This window comes from Strigops habroptila, chromosome 1 (genome assembly GCF_004027225.2).
Source record: "Strigops habroptila isolate Jane chromosome 1, bStrHab1.2.pri, whole genome shotgun sequence".
Classification (NCBI taxonomy): domain Eukaryota; kingdom Metazoa; phylum Chordata; class Aves; order Psittaciformes; family Psittacidae; genus Strigops; species Strigops habroptila.
In genome coordinates, this window is record NC_044277.2 from 27045419 (window position 1) to 27065203 (window position 19785).

Here is a 19785-nt window from a genome sequence, read left to right on the forward strand (position 1 = left end):
AAAGCCTATCTGAACTCCTCAAAATTATTTCCACTTACACTATTACCTGAGCTATTTTAAGCCACTAAAGGGTATCCCAGGAAGTACTGCAGGAAATACCATCCATTATAAACCATCAATATACTCAAACCTTGCAACTGACCACATCAGGCACCATTACACAGGCCTCTGCCTCACTCTCCTCCCCTTAAGAGAATTTAAAATAAAAATACAAAAATACTTCAGGAAAGAAACTTTGTCTTTTAATTACATTAAATACTTTAATTAAAGTACATTAATTAAATTACAGATCTTCTATGATCCCTACTTTTATGGAGTACGTTTCCTGAAATTAACATTTCAATTACAAATTTCATCTTATGTACAAGATAAAAAATCATTGGCTAAAAGAAAGAGAGTTTGGCTCTACCACTTAATTGGCTTTATCATGTCTTTCTGCTAAATGGCATTACAGCTTGCTGAGGGTTCTAAAAGAAAGAAAAAATGTTGGCAGCCTATTGCATGCGTTAACCCAATGAAATAAACTGTCATGACAGCACAGAAATAGAGGAATGTTGGGGAGATTGGCCATAAAATCCTCAAAATCAGAGATGTTCTCATCAAAACTGAACAAATTTGTTTCTTAAGAAGAATCTGTAAGAAAAGCAAAACCCCCCAAACTAATTAAAGTCTGAAAGTATTTTCCCCTTTATGTTATACTTTATTGCTATTTATTCCTATTTCATATACAAAGCCAAATAAAAGAAAACAACAATCTCTTTCATCTGAAAATGCACTTTTGTTTACTCTTTTTGTTTTCCCTATTCACCATTTTCAGGGATGTTTGGAGGGTTACCTGTAGACATCACGATGATTATGTGGAAAGATGACTGTATCACTACATGGAAGGAAAGGATATGTGACAGAGCAGGAGTCTACTACAGAAAACACTCAGTGGTACCAGAAGAAATGATACATACAGCATGTCTCACAGGCTTTTAGTTTAAGAGACACCTGATGGCAGAGAATCAGCTCCCTGCCAGCTTCTGTTCTCACTATCTGACCTTTGTATCCAAGTACGTATGTTTAAATTAAGGCTCAGTGTATGCCACAAAAAATTTCTAACTCATTTTTTTCAAATGCAACAAGGTATACCAAGTCTAACCAAGGAGCCTTCTTTGGAAAATACTAGTCACATTTTTCAGAGCATCAGAATTCAGACACTCAACCAAACAGCAGTTTGCATGAAGTACACACATCCAATTGATAAAAATAAAATATACTGAATGTCATATTAACTTTCATCACTATCCCAGGAAACTTGATTGTGTAAGAGACTCAACTCTCCGGGAATATTTTGGCTCAATAACCTTATGTGCCTTTCATTTCTAATAGATTAATATAACCTTTAGTAACTGTAAAAACAAGTATTGTTCAGGAATAAACGTACAGCTACAGCAAATAATAAAACCTTAAAAATCTAACCTACCATGGCAATAAAGCGCCCAATGAAACAGAAATATGAAAGATGGTCTGGATTGATTGTTGATGCTGGATTTATCTGCAGGCAATAGTTGCTCTTGCCAGCATATTCAAATAGGCAGTACATAGGGTTCAGTACTTCATGGGAAAGCAAGAAAAACCATTCTCTAAGGAAAAAAAACATGTATACACATAAAAACCATCAAATACAGATGCTTATCACCATTCCCCTTAGGTAACTAGCAAAATGGTCAAAATATATTCAAACTTAGAAAAATAATATAAACAATGTTGTATTAGAATCACAGAATAATATATGGCATTATATACTACTTAAATACAAAAAAAAAAATCATTATTCAAATCAGTAACGTTAGAAAGTCATGGTTGTCATAGTTTAGAAATTATTGTTAAGCTTGTCACCTTGAACACACCCTCACAGCACAAGTTCTAGCTGTATATTAATAACATTTTTGCCTACAGAGTCCTTGCCTCAACTACACAGTATTTACCCTCCTCATGTCTGCTTTACTGGATATGTCTCCAATCTCTATTCAAAAAAACTACAATTATTCCATGGGCAGTGCTTATTATAAACAACCTAGGTAAAAGAAAACAAAACCAAAAACCCAAACCACAGCACGCCTTATTTGCTTTCCCAATATGACAGTGGAACACACACAGAGTTACTGTGGTTTAACAAATTACTATGTATCAGTTAAGCCCCCAGGAGATGACAATATGAAAACATATTTTTGTTGAGGTTTAACTAGGACATGTTATTCACCATTTTCATAGTTTCCAACTCAGCTGACCTGAAATAATAATAGAATCCGGTATTTCATCATTAGTATAGCTGATTTTTAGAGTATTTTTTGCTTTATAGCATTTACATATAATCAGAAACCTCAGAAGCAGTCATATATACTCAAGGATTTTTTTGTATCAGGCTCTTTGGAACTGAAAAACCAGGGTTAGGGAAAAGCCACAAAAAACCCTAAAAGTCTATCCTGTAATAACTACAGGGACTGAATTCCACCCTGACTGCCTTTCAGCTGTCACATTTAAAAGGTATCCTTTCTATCCCTGTATCTACCTGAGATCAACTCGTGGATGATGATTGCAACAACACACTTCCAATCCAAAGGCCAAATAGAAAGAGTAAACTGAGAAAGGCAGCAAGGATATGATAAACCTAACAGGGTTCTGTGTATCTTTTAATAAGCACAAGAATGCTGTACAGCATCCTATGCAGGTTTTATACTGAGAGGATGAGACTAACCCTGCATAGATACATCAAATTTAATGGGCTTTTAAATTAGATCAAAGCCAGATAACAAGGGATGAATCAAAGAAATTGGTCATCAACAAGAAGTTTGCAGAAGCAAATTTTTCACATCAACAGCCAGAAGTAGCCACATAACCTAGTGTCAGACTGGTTCTGCTAAACACAAGGTAAAAATCTGGAGGTAACACTGAGTTTAGCCTGCTGAGAGACAGGCAATAAACCAGGTGCAGCAGCTTTCTATATTTGAATTAAGACAGTATTACATTAGCAAGCCAGTACATGAACATTTACTCAGTGTCACTTAAGAATTCTCAGTTCAGGTTACAATGAGATCCTTGCTGGTTCTCCGTTTCACATAAAAAATCTTGGCAAGACTTATTCCTAAAACTATGAAATTATACTAACTGTATATTTGTTATTTATTTATTTTGCTACTTTCTGTGACTAACACTTTCTAGTTATATTATTCTAATGTCACTTCTTTGGAATACTTTGTTTCTCTGGAACAGACAACTTGAACTCTCCTGGTTCCCATGCTATGCCTAGGGTCACCATGACAGGCACACCAATCAAACAAAACCCATGCAAAACAAAAATTGGATTCCTCCCTGCTGTCACCCCCCAAAAGCCTATCAGATACTGTAATTCAGAAGAATAATCACCCAAAAATGCAAAGAAACTCAACCTTCAAAGGCAAGCTTCCTTACTTGCAAATACTACACATTTTCGCTGAACTTCATTTAGTAAGCTACACAAAACCAGAAGAAAACTGAACACCTTTACATAAAAAAACCCCACAAACTCAACCAAACAAAAGATTTCATCACCTATGACTACTTCTAATTCCTTGGATCTGCAGTAGTACTGAAATTTTCATCCTAATAGTAACATTTCAGTCAAGTAACTGGCAGTAGTAGTCAGTGGTTGTCTTCTATATGGTCAACACATGAAACACACTTCAGCTATCGCTTTTCTGTTATCAGATTTTCCCTCCGAGTTCCACTTCAGATTCTAGAAAAACCTGTAGTCTGGCTGTTCTGCACTCCTGCACAGCCTACATAGTCTGTTCATCTGCTGTTACTTTATGGCTGCACTACTCTCCTCTTGTTCATGTCCCTTCTATTCTTATCAGCCCCGATCTGGTGCTGGCTCTTTTTTTCTGAATAAGCAAAACACGTTTTATTTTTCTACAGTCCCCACTTCCAGGAAAATGGAACTTTCTGATAGAAAGTTTCTGATATAACTCAGTCTACAGCAATTAACTGGCATAAACCCCTCCCATTTAACCATCAATCTTTGTCGAAGAACTAAACAACTGAGACCACAGTTTTACTAATGTAATGTTATAACCCATAACAACAGACAGTGCTGCCAGTTTCACCTCCTTAAGACCTTAAGGGAAGCTAAAAAAGGTAATCAGAGTCAGACTGCAAAAGCAAGCAGTTTCTTTGTGAACAGAATTACATTAGAAATCAAGGTTAGAGTGCTATTAAAAAATATATATATATTTTAAATAAATTTTCTTTTACCTTGCCAAGCCACCATAATCCAATCCTTCTTCTCCTCTGAATATAACATACAGTCTTCTCCTCAAATCATAGGGTTTTAATGCCATAATCTATAAAAAGAAACCCAAATTGTAACAAGTTATAAATTACACGTTATCAATACAATCGTTCCTTCTTATTTAGATTCTCTTAATTGATATAGAAATGCAATATATGTCAAATGTTTACACAGATTTGACAAGCAATTAGATCATCTCACGGAACATGCAATTAATGAACAGATATACCAACTTGGACTTAAAATCCTTGAGCAGCAGTCTTCTAGCAAGTGGGAGAGCATATCAGGAAAGTATCACTATATGATTGCCCTGTTCTTATACTCTTCCTAAGGCAATTCAGGGAATCTGGCAATGTCAAAAATATCTTATATATTGCAGATTTTGGTTTTAAGCAAATCATTTAAAAAGTAATTTAATCTAAAATAAGTGTAATATACTTTCATTAATAATATAATTTTTAGTTATAGAGAATCCCTCCCAAGAGGTTTTGATGTGGTGACAGCAGCAAGAATTCTCCTTGTTACAGAGAAAGAAGGAAGAAACATACATTGGCTACAGACTGTAAGAGCTCAAGAACCATAAGCTTCAATTACACAGATTTAACCTCTGAAGGACAAAGCAGGACACCAGTTTTACATATATTTGGACAAAACAGAATTTTGTAATGTACAGGAATCGGAAAAGCAAATCTGATGTGGTTAAGTTAATAGGGTATGCAATGTGGTTAAGCTATGCAACTCTACCACAGGATGCTGCAGATGAAAAAAGTTCACAAAAGGAGCACAGACAAGCTCAAAGAAGTCCCTTGAGGATTATTAAAATACCCAGAAACCACATCAAGCTGAAGCAGCATTTAAAACATAAACAGTTGGGAGCTGAAAGATCATTTGGTAAACGTGTTATACACAGTACTTCTGTTCCCAGTCTTCCATAAGAATCCCCCTTTGGCTAATATCAGAGGAAGATCTACTGAGATCTACTGGCCTGAAGGACCACTAGTCTGAGCTGGCTATGGCCATCTTGGTTCTTATGCTTTGTCTTGATAAAGAAACATAACGATCTTTGCAGGCTTACTTGCTGGAAGGAATCCTCAAACAAAGTCTGTCTGGATACATTGATTTTCACATGACTTGGCAGTGCATTGGACTGCAATCATAAGGCAATAACGTTAAAAGGCAGCACACAAATATAAATTCAAATAGCTTCAAAAAGTAAAGAATTACTTAATCAGTACCTGACACAAGTAACGGAAATGAGCAAGTTTCCACCTAAAGCTACGCTCATAAGCAATCTGTGGCCCTTTATTTCTGAAAGGAAATATATTTGAGATACATTAACTACATAGACATCAAGCAGTATTTTCAATGCTAAACAGCAGCATGTAGATTACAAAAATACACAAAAACTGTTACAGTAAGATATGATCAGAAACAAAATGCAGTCCATGGTTTGGCCAGCCAGTCTTTCTTTCTGCCACCCTCTTAGTCAATTTACCAAATTAGAGAGAAAGTAGAGATCTAGAGGATTTCAAACCCCTGCCTGTTTTGTAAAAATTACAAGCCAGCTAAAGGAGAGATATTTAATTTACTGTCCTCACTGAAAGATTATTAAATTAGGCTTCATAAATTCAGCTGCTTGTGGAAGTATGAACGAATTTCTAATACAAGACTCCATAGGCTCTTTGAATGAAAGGTCATCAACATGTCATCAGAAGTAAACCCTACCCTACATAAAAGACATGAAGACGGCCACCAGAGGTTGGGTCAATTCTTCTATGTTATTTTTAAGAAGATTTGCATGTAAGGTCTTTTTAAAGTATTTAGACCTACTCTGTTTAGACATAATGTTGCTAGAGGGTGCGTAACTATAACCAATCCTCATTACAATCATTTGCTGTTTCTTTAAAAAATTAACTATTAGTCACATTAGTTCAATATTCAAGTTTACCTCACTTCCCCTCTGATTTACTAAACAATCACAATCTTAGTATTTGAAAAATGTATAAAAATTAGTGAGCCTTAGAAAAGCACAGCAAAGTGCATCATAGATAAACTGACAACTAAAGCTTAAAAATAGATTAAATATACAGGACAACAATTTGTTCATAATTTAGTGCTCAATCCCAGCTAAAAGAATAGATTGTTTTCTAGTATGAGAAGATTTCATTATTAAACTACAGCAAGTTAAAACATTAAGAAAATATATTTAAATTCTCACTTACACAGAAGATTTCCCAGTACGAGGATCATTGAAGGTGGTTGTTCTTGTATTATGGTCAACAAAGTATCTGACACCTTCTCTTGTATATCTGATTTCCCAGCCCTCTGGAAGAGGGTCCTCGTTTTGTAAACTGCAGAAGAAATTGCAGACAGTACTTTTTCCCCTATATCATGACATATGAGAATTAAACAAGACCTTTTTATCTTCAAAGTCAACATACACACCTACCCTTGAGTTCGAGGGTCTTCCCATTGTGTTGTCTTGGTGTTATGATTTACAAAATACACCCTATCATTTGAATCCACTCTCCTTTCTAGGGAAAAAAAGAAAAACAACCAATGCTATATACCAACTGCATTACAAATTTCTGTAACCGTCACTTCCTGAAATCAGCAGCTAATTAACCTACCCCAACCTGGTGGTAAAGGCCCAAGTGGGTCATTTTCTGCTGACAACATCGAAGCCTATTTAAAAACAAGAGGACATTCAGTTAGGCCAAGTTTTATTCATATTTTTTTCCTTAATGTGTTTTAAGATTACCACTAGTTCTGAAGACTATTCATACTGAAAAACATCATGCCATTTTTAGTCTGGTTTTGTGAAGAAACACAGATTATATGATAATAAGATATGATTTGCACATTTGTCTCCACTGTTTCCAAGCCAATGTACCCTCTATTTCCCTTCCTACAGCAAACTTGAGAGTCAGTGGTCTTAAAAGATGTAGAGTTCACAGAAATTTTGCAGAAGCATGTATAAGCAGACAAACACAATGTTCTTGCTGAAGAACATACTTTATCATAATAAACATTTCCAAGCAGTGATTACTGCCAACACAGGGTTTTTTGCTTCCTCAATACATGATGTCTTCCCTGGATGTTTGGCTATTTTCAGACTTGGTCATTTTTAGCAACTGCAGCTGCAATCATCAAAGTACACGGATGGTTAAAATTATACCAACAGACAATAAGGGTAAAAGGAAAAAAAAAAAATTTAAAAAATCCAGATGAAATTATTACGTAAACCCATGCTAAGCTCATAATATACTGTAACCTTGCAGAAGTCCCCAAGTAGCTCCCAAGAATAAAAATGGTAAAAATTAAAAGGCAGAAATCCCCCAGACTGCAGGATGCATACTCTGATTTATAATTAAAAGCACACACCCCCTAAAATTTTTTGGACACTAAAATTCCCTTCTTTTGCTGTTGTTGTTATGCAGAATGGAATTTTGATATATGGGAACCAAACTGTATTTTCTAAAGAGTATCTTAAGGATCACCTTGCTATTAATACTGCTTTATATAGCATTTGCAATCCAAAAAAACTCAAATCCACCTAAGAGTTTACAACAGCAAACTCACGCAAAAAAAAAAACAAAAAAACCAAAAAACACCAAAAAAACCTCACAACAAAAAACTACAGTATTCTTCCTGTAAAACAGAAATACAGTAAGGATCAGAAGAAAATGCAATATTTACACTCAAAATCAAGCTGCCTCTTTGTTCCAGCCACCAGCTAATAGATGTGAACAGAGAATTACCATTATCTCAGCAGCAAATGCAGTAAGCCTTTTGTGCTTTTGGGAACTATTCAGTCACAATGACCCTGTAAATCAAAGATTTCTCTGTGGTGAGTATAAAAAGAAAAGCACACAAAAGAAAATGCTGTCTGCCAAAGAACTGAATGGCGGCACAATTCAGAGATTTCCGATCTTCTTAATGGGTCCAAGGATTTGTGTGCGCTACTGGTTAATGTATATTTAACGGAACGCTCCAAAACACAAAGCAGTGCCATTGAATGAACCGGATTCTATACCGAAAGGAGTACATTAACCCAGGTAAAAATAAAATTAACTAAATTAGCTATATCCTATCCATTTTTCTCCCTTCACATAGTTTTGAGCATTCAAGGTAACTGAAACATTCTCTTACTCATGAAAAGTATTAATGTTTTTTCCCAAACAATAAATTACAATTTCACTTATGAACTGCTATATAGGCAGAGTCCTGGAGTCCTGATATGCCACCAAAGGAAGAAAAGCTAATTCTAGTTTGACCTTCACAATTGTAGAAGTATACAGCAGCACTAAAGTCAAAAAAAAAAAACAAACAAACAAACAAACAAAAAAAAAACCCATGAAAACAACCCATCATTTCTTCAATATAATTTCAATTTTTTACTGACAACAATATGTTAGTTCTAGGTATGCAACCGACAACACTACTCAGAATTCTAAAGCGATGCAAACAGTGCAGTCATCTTTTCTCTTCCTTAAAGCATATGCTGCCTCACAAACAAATCTTAATTCAATGATTCTAAAGTCCGAGGGGACATCTTAAGAAATGAGTCTGTGGGTTTCAGTAACAGTTGTTACTATTAAATGAAGGAACATGGTTTAATTTAAAAAAAAAAAAAAAATAATTATATTGTTCACTGAGAGAATAAATCTAGCTTGAAAGGAAAAAAAAGCATCTTTGGATCAGGAAAGGTGAGAGTTTTCTTAGATGTTTAAGCAACTGATTGAAGCAGTACACAAGTACAAAGAGTTGCTTAGTGGGAGTTCTTGCCTTGTTATGTTTCAGCTGTGATTCTTGGATTTGCATTAAAAGTTACCAATGTGTACAAATACCTGAAGGGAGGGCGCAAAAAAGATGAAGCCAGGCTCCTTCCTGTGGCACCCAGTGTCAGGACCTGAGGCAATGGGCACACACTGAAACACAGAAGGTTCCCTCTGAACATCAGGAAGCACCTTTTCCACTGTGAGGGTGAATGAGCGCTGGCATGGGTTGCCCAGGGAGATTGTGGAGTCTCCATCCTTGGAGATACTCAAAAGCTGTTTGGACACTAGGCAACTGGCTGCAGGTGACCTTGCTTGAGCAGGGGGGTTGGGACCAGCTGACTTCCAGAGGTCCCTTCCAATCTCAACCATTCCATCTTTCTCTAATTGCATGAGATAAATTGACTTTGATGAACAGCTCCAGGAGTTAAGATTACTGGTGATGCATGTTTCTCCTCATGCTAGTGATGAGATATAATGTCTAATTAGATGAGAGGCTGAGAACCGCTAAATGTAAAAATACTGCAGCATCCTCTACTTCAGAGGAGTACCTGAATAAAGTAATTTCTACATTTTGTGTGAAAAATTTATGTGAGAAATTTTACCGAATAGAGGTATCGTTGGTTAAATTGTTGCATAGCTCCCTGCAGTTGATTCCGTTGAGACTGCCATTGCTCAAAGTTTCTGACTGATTCCATTGTTGGTCGCTGCCAAGTTGTTGTTCTGGTGTTGTGGTCCACATAGTAAACTCTCCCACGGTCATCAACTCTTCTTTCCCAGCTTTCAAGAAACACAAATGTTAACAGCTTATTCCATAACTGATTTTCTCTTTATGCTGAACTCCTAGACATTACTTAAACGAAGTACTGGAGTCACACGCATGAATTTAATTTCTGAGGTCCCTGACTTTATTGGTAGGACAACAAACACATTGAGCAAACACAGAATTCAAGCATGCTCAGCTCTTTGTCACGTCATTTTTAATGTCGTAAATTCCTATGACCACAAGCAATGTCGGCAGGTTTCACAGAAAACACTTTGCAAGAAATTTGAGGTTTGAAGCCAGTGCACTAGTGCCACCTAAGTAAAGGTGGTCAAATGTGCTTATGTTTTAAAGGAAGAACAAAATAATTTAGAAGCTGTATTTGACCAAATGATCAGAATGACATATAGAGTATCAACTCTCCTATAATAATAGCTGCAATTAATATAATTCTAAATTAACTGAAAGCTAGAATTTCTTCATATATGATCCACAATACAGTTTTAATGAGCTGCTTATAAAAGCTGGTATTTTTCCTACACCAAACAAACAAAAAGATAGTCCCTTTATCATATTTAAATAAAAAGAGTCTACATTACCCAGGAGGTAAGGGCTGTGGTCTTTCCCATGTTGTAGTTCGTGTGTTGTGATCAACATAATAGGTTCTACCATGAGGATCCTTTCTTTGCTCCCACCTTCAAGAGAAAAAGACTTTCATGTAAGTCAAGGTGAAAATTATTTCCCCTAAGCCAAAAAGGAACCTTGGAACTGAATGAAAATACTATGATCCAAAACTCATTCTAAAACACCAGAGAAAACTCAGACAAGAATAGAATACATTATCAGTTACTTCCTATTGAACTCGTATCACCATAAAGTGACTTGGTACATAAAATAAGCATACATCAATATTGACAAGCATTTTCAAATTGTATTTAAGGTATCTGAAAACAAAGGCAATTAGTTATCTGTTCAAGGCTTGGATACTAAGATAAGCTCATTCAAAAAGCACTTAAGAGATGGATTCTTTGCATCTCGAACTCCATGCCTCTCAAAGAAAGAGCGTATTTACATTTTGAAGCACTGTGCCTATATCCAACAAAAACAAGATCTTTCACAGTAAACCTGAAATGTGTACTATCATATGGTTTTCCTGTGTCTCTATTTCCTGCCCTGGTAAATTCTCTATCTGATATCCCTGGGTATTATTTCTTCAGTTTTAGTTGCAAAGCAAACTTATACTGAAGATGGAGAGAGGGCCAAACGTTATAAAACAACTGAAGTTTCATGCTGCTGAGAACTGTCATAATGCAATAGAAGTATTTATGAATGGGAGAGGAAACCAGGATAAATGTCAGATGAAAAGCTGATGCCCTTGCTTACATTAGATACATGTTTTTCCTATATACCTAAAAAGGTAGGCAGAATACCTTGCCTGCCACTCATAGGATTCAACATGATTTTCTCACCATTACAGGGTATCCTACAAAAATCCTATAAAATGTTTTCTGCAGTTCAAGAGGCTAAATGCTAAGGTTACAAGAAGATAAGAGAGGAGCAGCAATATGTTACAGAGTTACTAGGGCTAAACATAATAGACTCAACTAGATGGGATGAAGGGGAAGGGGGGAAGTACACACACAAAAAACAACCCAGAGAAACCTGATCAAGGCGGAATGACAAAGCAATGCACGTGGCCATAGTGAGCACTACGCCTGGCACTCATGACCCTGTCTTCAGTGGGAAACCATGTAATTAATTAAAAAAGACTGTGTGGATGACCACAGGAATTCCCACCTATAAAGAGCCTCCACTGTCAAAGCATCTGAAAATTATAAACTTTGTAACTCTTTCCCAACAATATCTATACAATATTTCTATCTTTTCAGGTGCTTGTCTTCATGTTTATCCAACTGCAGAAACTCAAGTGAAGTGTCACTAATAACTTACTGAACCTCCTTCAGAGGGAGCAGGTACAAGAGAGGCTCTGAAAGATTAGCTACAATGACACAAGGTATATACACTTTGGGTTAAGAAACAATTTATGTGTTCAGAAAATACTATAATAGTTAATATCTAGAATATTACAGAAATGTCAGTATTTCCAATTAGTTACTGAAGACATCTTTTCACCCAAACATGAAAGCATCTATTAAAAATTTTGTATTTGAGCAAGTACTGTATTTTCATCTAATGTCTAAGCACATCTTTAATTTTTCATTTAAGGTTTAGGACCACAGTCGTAGTTTCTAACAGTCTAGCAGAATTAAAAGTTTCTTGCTATTCTGAGCACATACATTTCAAATTTGTAATTTTACCTATAATATTATTGATCTCATTACACTTTACAAGTACTTCTAGACTATAAATTTCACTTTTCTGTAATTTTGTCCCTACTACATTCTCATAGTTTAAGAACTAAAAGAGTAACAAATTATGACCCAAGTAAGTTTGACTACATCAAATGAGAAGTCTTCATGTCTGGAATGCCCAAGAGTTTGTCTATTTGGACCACAATACCATCTCAGCAAATTTGTTATCAGTCATTACTGGGACAAGAGCTACTAGTCAGTTACAGCAGCAGTACAAACCCCATTTTAGATCAAATAACCCCATCTCAGCAAACAGATCTGCATTTGGTAATCCCATTACAGAATCAAATTTCTCTTTCTTCATATGCACATTTAGACAAAACACAATTATAGCATTAAATTCAAGCCCACATACCCTGGTGGCAAAGGTTCTGTACTGGCATTACCAGGCTGCTGTCTTACAGGTTCTGCAGATGCACTCGAGGTGGAGGACGATTCCCTTGGTTTTGCTGCATCTGCTGCTACGCTGTTTCTAGCATTAGGTTGAGCACAGTCTATTGCAGCTGCAGGTTCTAGTCCAGCAGACGCAACGGGTGATGCAGAAGCCTGGCTTTCAGAACAGCTCGCTGCTTCTGTTGTTGACTGAGGTTCCGCTGTAGTGTCCGTGCAATCTGAAGATGTGGGAGCGTCAACTGAATCTACTGGAGCCTGAGAGACAGAAGAATTACCAGCTTCTGGTGCAGGGGAGGATGACTCGCCATTAACTGAGAAATGGGAAATAAGAACATTTGTGTATCACAATCTGCTGAGATTTATTTTTCAAATGACCGACTTCTGTAGTAAACGGCATTGAAGGAACATGTTTAAGTCACACCTACATGCCATAAGCAGTATTTTTGTCCAAGATGACAAAAAGTCACAATGCATCTCAGTTAAAGCTGTAATTAAAACTCAAAGTCTGCAAGTCACACTATAGACTTCGCTGCTAAGGTAATTCCTTAGTTTCTGTGTATCTTGGTCAACATTACATCTTACTCTTTAGATTAGCGAAAGGTATCCATCTGCTTAGGACCAGAGAACAGTACTGCTTTGCTGTGAAACTCTGAACTTATACCAACTTTAAAAAAGAATCTCAACCAGTATGACATGAAAGAAAAAGGAGAAGAGATAAAGAATGCTATGAAATTTGGAAAACTAAGAGGCAGTTCTTAGAGATTTTTTTTCTTCTTTTCCTTTTTCAGAGTTGAGGTACAGAATCCTACAATTCAGCAAAATACACCTGTGTGTGACTTGGGGAAAAAAAAAAACAAACCTCAAAAAGTGGGATTAAAATGTAAAAAACCAGTATTTGGCTAATACAACTTATGTAGTTCAATGACTTAAGAAAACAATTTCAGAATCACAAAGTAAATCGATTTATGTCTTTTAAAGAACAATACAAATGTCATCCAACTCAAGCAAGCATAATCTCATAAAAGGTTTAAAGCAGGCATGGATTTAGTAGGAGAAGGGGGCTAAGTAGGCTTTAATACTTCCAAGCCCATTTAGGCAACCATACATCAATACCAATCATTGCCAGAGCTTAACAGAACAGTATCTCAGCACAAGATCTTGACTTAGACAAGTGAAATCAGGTACAGCAGTCACCAGGACCCCCATTAAAAGTCAAGGCCCTATTAATTAAAAGCAGCACAAGATCATTCACAGTTTTCATTTTCTGCATGACTAATCAACACCAGACAGTGACAATTCTATTTAAACTCATCACTTTGTACCTCTTACAGAGCTGGAACTATTTGTCTATGAGACTAAATGTAGCATGCAACACCGACTTCAAGTAATCTTCTAACAGCGTACTATCCGCTTACAATTCTAAGAACTGAGGCCAATACTCACTCTATAACCGAGGCTCTATACTCACAACCTTCTTAATACAGATTTGCAAAATTTAACCCTACACTAGTGCCTACAAAACACTGTTCCAGCATTTTAAAGAGTTCATTTGTAAGAGTCTTATAAAGTAAATAAATAGCTACATTCTGCTTATTACTTGCAATATGTATATAATGTCGATAATTTCTTGCTTTCCCAAATGGTCAGAAAAGCAGGTCAAAGAATTACAAGCAATGTAGTTAAATCGGGGAGTCAGTTTCTTTACGCAATTATCACCGGGCTGTAAGTATTTTCTTGATATGCAGAATAAGCATAATCATACAGTCAGCAGCAGACTTGTAAGATCTGTAAATGCTTTGCTTTTTGAACACAACTATTCCAGAGCAACACATCACTACTTCCAGCTCACATAGAACAGGTTAACTACATTAAGACATATCAAGACTTTGCATTATTTCAATCAAATGTAAAGCATGACATTAAAAAAAAAAAAGTGCTCATAACTAGACAATACGATCACATTTCTTTAAACTGTTTTAACCGGCAGCAATTTTACTTAAATAGGAACAAAGCCAACTGAAATTTTAGCTTTCATTAAAAAAGAAAAAAACCACAATTCATCCACATGAAAGAGTGAATGGGATTACGTAACAAAGTTAGAAGTAAAGTAACTGACAAATCATCAGCTCTTCAGTAAGCTGATCTCCAAAACAGATCTATAAAACATTACATCAGCTGATTACCTCACCAATGAGATCTAAAACAGCAAATCTGGCCACATCACGTGAAAATGCAATTCTGCTACGCCCAGCAGCGTGAGGGATAGGGGGAAGCCTGCCATCAACAAATGCTGGAGACCTGTTTTATGCCTTGCCTTAAAAAAGTCCCCACCAACTGGTACAGTAGTTGAAGACTGTTCTATCAGTGCCTCAGTGCAAGCTCAGTGATGATTTCATCAATATCACTATTTGAACAAATCAATTATTTTTGCAATTACCCTATCCTAATACAGATTTCAAATGGATCTCTCTGCTACTGAAGAAAAAGGGAGCAATGCCTAAATAATATATATGCCCTCTGGCCTTCAACTGAAAAGAGAAGGGAATCGAATTAAACCTCTCCAAGTAGATAAAAGCTTCAGACAGGGCCTAATTTAATTATTAGCTTTTAAAGTTCATAATTGTTTCTGCTATCTTTCCACCATACCCACATTTCCCACTCTATTACAGAAAGTTTGACAGTCTCTATTCTACTATTTATTAACAGCTTGCTTGTTTCTATTAAAGGTTCTTTTTCCTCTACTATCACTATAATCTCTCTCAAAATAGCTGAGGGAAGGCAGAAAGTGCTCAGAAAGCACATTCATTATTAGATGAAAAGTTTTGCCAGCGGAACAAAAATTTAAAAAAATACTTTTTTTTCATTTGTTTTACTGTACTGAATGTTACTTGTAGTTACAATCAAAGTTTTTGCGTTTAAGAGGAAAATGAAATTTACTATTTGGCAATACCTGTTTTGAAACAGCACAACTTTTGAAAAAACAGAAGGCAAAGAGTTCGCAACACGTGAGCTGAGAGCACAGTAGGTTCCCCACAGCACTAAGAATCAGATTTATCTAATGGCAAAAGAAACTAGTTACTCAAATCAATTGTGAAAAATCCAATCTTTCCTCCAGACAATCAGTAATATGGTTGAGTCATATGAGACAGAGAAACGGAAGTTTTGGATGCTCTACATCTTTCTTCATCAGAGAAGTGAACTGACGGGAAAGCACGAAACATTTAAGAATGGTTCTACTCCCGAAAAATTCACAGAAGTGGACACATAGGATTGTAAATTCAAGCCCAGAAACACCCTTGCAGTATTTTTGAAATCCAACAAAAGAAGTATAGAAAAAGTGGGTCAACTTCAGATACATTTCAACCAGATAAAAAAGCTTTATGGAACATTTTCTCATAATTCTCTCATTCTTACCAGTGCTGTTGACAGGCTGAGCTGCAAGTGGTTTTGGTACTGATGTATTTTTGGGCCTAGCTGCAGCGTGAGTAGGAGATGGTGTGCTGTCTCCATTAACAGCTTCTACGCAGAACGTATTCTGTTCTACAGAGTCGGAAGGTACTTGATTGTCTACCCCATTAGAAATGTCACAAGCAGATCTTGGTAAAAATAAGAGATCGTTTTAGGTTACCACAAACAACATGTTAATCAGTTATGCAACTAAACCAAATCATACACTAAATCACACTAAAGAAACAAATAAAGAAATGGAAGTAAACTCACAACAGTTTATAACAGTGTTTATGGCCTAGATAACAGTCAAGTGCAACACCAAAACAATTAAAGAACAAAAGGCAAATTTCAGTTTTGAGGATTTCAGATAATTAAAACAAATAAGATTTTCCTTTTCCACTTAGTCTTTTACTTGTAATGACATACTAGAATTGAGTTGGGCAGACCGATGCACCCGTCACATCTTCCAAAACTGCCTTAGGGACCTTTCAAAGCGCAGCTATGAGCAGGAAAACTTTTTTCTCATTAAGCAAGTGGAACAATTGGGGTTTTTCGTCGTATCTCCAAAAATTATTCTAGTGATAACATAAGAAAGTAACAAAATTTCCCCTCAGTAAAAGGAAAATAAGATGAGCTTCTCTATACATAGGCAGGATGGGACATTGCGAGGACAGATACAAACAGACAGCTCTGTGTTCATAAGGTCTCATGGAATTAAATATAGTGTCAGGGCTTGTGAATAGGAAGTCTCTTGTTCAATTACACTGTTTTTACTTAAATCTATCACAAAATACTTAAAGCCACCCACCAGAGACACATATTGTGAAAAAGACATTCAATGCCAACTCCCCATCTCCTCAAGGAGGCTAAAAATTAAAGAGAAGTGAAACAGATCACAAAAAAAAAAATCTGAAAATTGACACAAGTCCCACTTTGCAGAGCAAGAAAGGAAGAAGCAGCATTTCCATGCTACCACACTAGTTACCCAACTTCAAACAAGTACTATAGAGAATTAAAGTATTATTATTTCTTTCAGCTCCGGACTACAAAGCCGATTTGCTTCCTAAAGACATGCAGAGAAGCTACCTTAAAACTTTTGTCTCTTAATTTGAAAACTTTAAATCAAAACTGCTGCATAGTTCTATGGAAAACTACTGTAATCAAAATACGAAGAGCAGGAACCCAGTAAAAGCCACACCTCCAGCAACAATAGCTGAAGGAAAACAAATGATCGTTACTACTGTTTCAAATTGGTATGCTTAACAGTCCCAAACTTTCTAACGAAAACTAAGGAGAAGCAACTTTTTATTTTATCCTCACTCCCTCATATTGGGCACCCATGGGGGAACAGAGACAAACTTCCACATATTCAAAAAAAGACTCAAGTTGAGTGTTCAAGGACAAACGTGTTCCTGTCATTCAAATGCATAGCAACTGTATGTTTCTTCACTCTGTCGTGTATGCCAAGAATTTAAATGCAAAGGGGTTCACTGCAAAGTAACTGAGCAGGCCAGTAACATTAAGTTCATCTGAATGTTGACCTATTTATTTCATTCACTAGTGGTGAGCAAACAATTTACTCCTACTTCTGTCCAGGCAGTCCTGGAGCTGCAATAAGGATAGAGAGGCCAAAAATTAAGCTCTAAATTGACCCCAAAGTCTGTTTCTTGCCACTTCAAGTTGAAGTGGGCAAACCCTTTGCTTCAGTGTTTTGAATACTGCTCCCTAAACTCAATACAAGTCTCTTAAATTCCTAATCATAACCTTAAAAACAAACTGGGTGAGGCGGCAGTAATTTAGGAGTTTTTATTTCTTCCTTCCGTTCAGCTGGTATGTTGCAACAAGTTAGTACACATGAACAGAAATGGTTCTTACACAACCAAAAAAAAAAATGGAATAAGTACACAAAACCACACTGAACCACTGCTCCCCTAATCACTGCCACAGTATTTAGCAGACTTCCAATCAGCTGAATTATGTTCAGAGGGCTACACATGCAAGAGGTAATGATTAAGTAGTGGCAAGCAGACTCTAGCAGCAGAGGAAGAACAGAGTTGTAAATTTAACTCTCCTCAAGCTAAATTATGTAATTATCATATAAGTAATGTTTCTAAAACATGTGGTAACATTATTTATGTCTTGACAGTTAAAGTCTATTGCCTTTGAAAAAAAACCCCTACAAAAACCAAAACACAAGCAACCCAAACATTTCAACTGATGCATTTGCTAATGTACTTCATATAGTGTAAAACACACACAAAAAAAATTCCAACCTGGATGTACTTCTTGCTGAAGCATCTCTGCTTTCATGTACAGCCTCGCCATTTTGCTGAACTTCTACTGAACAGTAAGAAACAAATTCAACAGAAATATTCTATTATGTCTGTTTAAAATCTTAATCAAAATATTACCATCTCATTTAATTATTTTAACTTACTTGTTGCTGATGAACTGAGATTTGTAAGAGATTCTTGTTCAACAACCAAACCATCTAGCACAACTGTCAGTTCACCTGTTTGCACCATGCCACTCTTGTTTTCCAAAGAGAGTTTCAACTGCTCTTTCACCTTCTCCACTAAAAATGTAGTTAGGATGGGTAGGGGGAGAGGAGGAAAGAAGGGATAAAGAAAAGATTAAATTTTAAACAACATTAAAAGAGACTTTCAACACAAAAACATGACACGTATTTAGCTGTACACAACTGAACATGAGGAATATTCAGATGATTCAAATCAACAAAAATCACTAAGAAGCTGTGTAAATTTACATCTGCTGTGGGTAAAGGCACAGTTTATTGTAAAAATAAATTGGCCATTTACATAGTATATTCTACAGGTATTCTGTAAGATCCACATGGCTGCATTACTTTGCTGTTAATGATTTCCCAGGTTTGCTGTTTCCACAAGCCCCTTTGAAATTATGCACACTAACATAACATGAGACAGTTTAAAGTCAATCGACTTCTGAACTACACATCCAAATACTACAAGTCACAGGGAACCTCATTCTACAACCAGGGCTTATGTTCATTTCTCGTATCACCTTCCAAAACGAATTCTAAGAGACCACTGAAAAGAACATCACTTTAAGGAAGAAGTAAATTCAAAGACTGCAGAGTCCTTTCTCATTTTTTAAAATTACTTTTGGTAAATCCTCACTAGCATTTTCATAGATCCCAACTCCAAGGATTAAACCGTAACAGAAAGGATACTTCAAGTAACCAAAATTTAAATTAGAAAATATTTTCACCAAAAGAAACTTTGAGATAATTGAGATATACAAAAAACGTGCACATGGTGCACTTAAAGTTCCAAATGACCGATAAGCAATGCAGGCGTTTGTTAAGAGACATACATAATCCAGAAGTAAAACATACTGTGGATGCGGCGTAATTCTCTAAATCAACCATTACTAGTATAGCATTTAAAACTACATGTCAAATCCAGAAACAGTCAGCTATGAATTCACATTAATCAGGTTAAAATGGTTAAGGTCTTCTAGTATTTGTGGTCTTTTAGTATTAGTGGTCTCAGATTAAAAGATTAATTTTTCAGGTTATACCATCATGTTACCCTCCATATGATAGCATTCCAAGCTAAAGTTAAAGCTTACCATACACTTTATGCATTAAACTAGCATTTCGTTATTTTTTTTTCATTCTTTACATATATCCTAAATGAACAATAAACATGAAAACAGGGAAGGCTACCATAA

General features: G+C 36.1%; 1 protein-coding gene across 9 annotated transcripts in view; it reads right to left on the bottom strand.

The window, feature by feature from the left end:
- The window catches only part of WWP1 (WW domain containing E3 ubiquitin protein ligase 1), a 55622-nt gene that overhangs the window by 8926 nt on the left and 26911 nt on the right, over positions 1-19785 (bottom strand). For 5 of the 9 annotated variants that reach the window (XM_030508192.1, XM_030508209.1, XM_030508229.1 and 2 more), the window contains 13 exons: positions 18509-18646; positions 18345-18411; positions 16036-16217; positions 12584-12932; positions 10456-10551; positions 9699-9873; positions 6946-7000; positions 6765-6849; positions 6538-6666; positions 5551-5623; positions 5391-5462; positions 4279-4367; positions 1469-1628 (listed from right to left, as the gene is read on the bottom strand). In XM_030508192.1, coding sequence (XP_030364052.1) covers positions 1469-1628; positions 4279-4367; positions 5391-5462; positions 5551-5623; positions 6538-6666; positions 6765-6849; positions 6946-7000; positions 9699-9873; positions 10456-10551; positions 12584-12932; positions 16036-16217; positions 18345-18411; positions 18509-18646 — 1670 coding nt within the window. Of the gene's footprint in view, positions 1-1468; positions 1629-4278; positions 4368-5390; positions 5463-5550; positions 5624-6537; positions 6667-6764; positions 6850-6945; positions 7001-9698; positions 9874-10455; positions 10552-12583; positions 12933-16035; positions 16218-17391; positions 17810-18344; positions 18412-18508; positions 18647-19785 lie in introns of those variants that run through there. The other 4 variants (XM_030508199.1, XM_030508248.1, XM_030508257.1 and 1 more) reach the window with 4 other exon arrangements.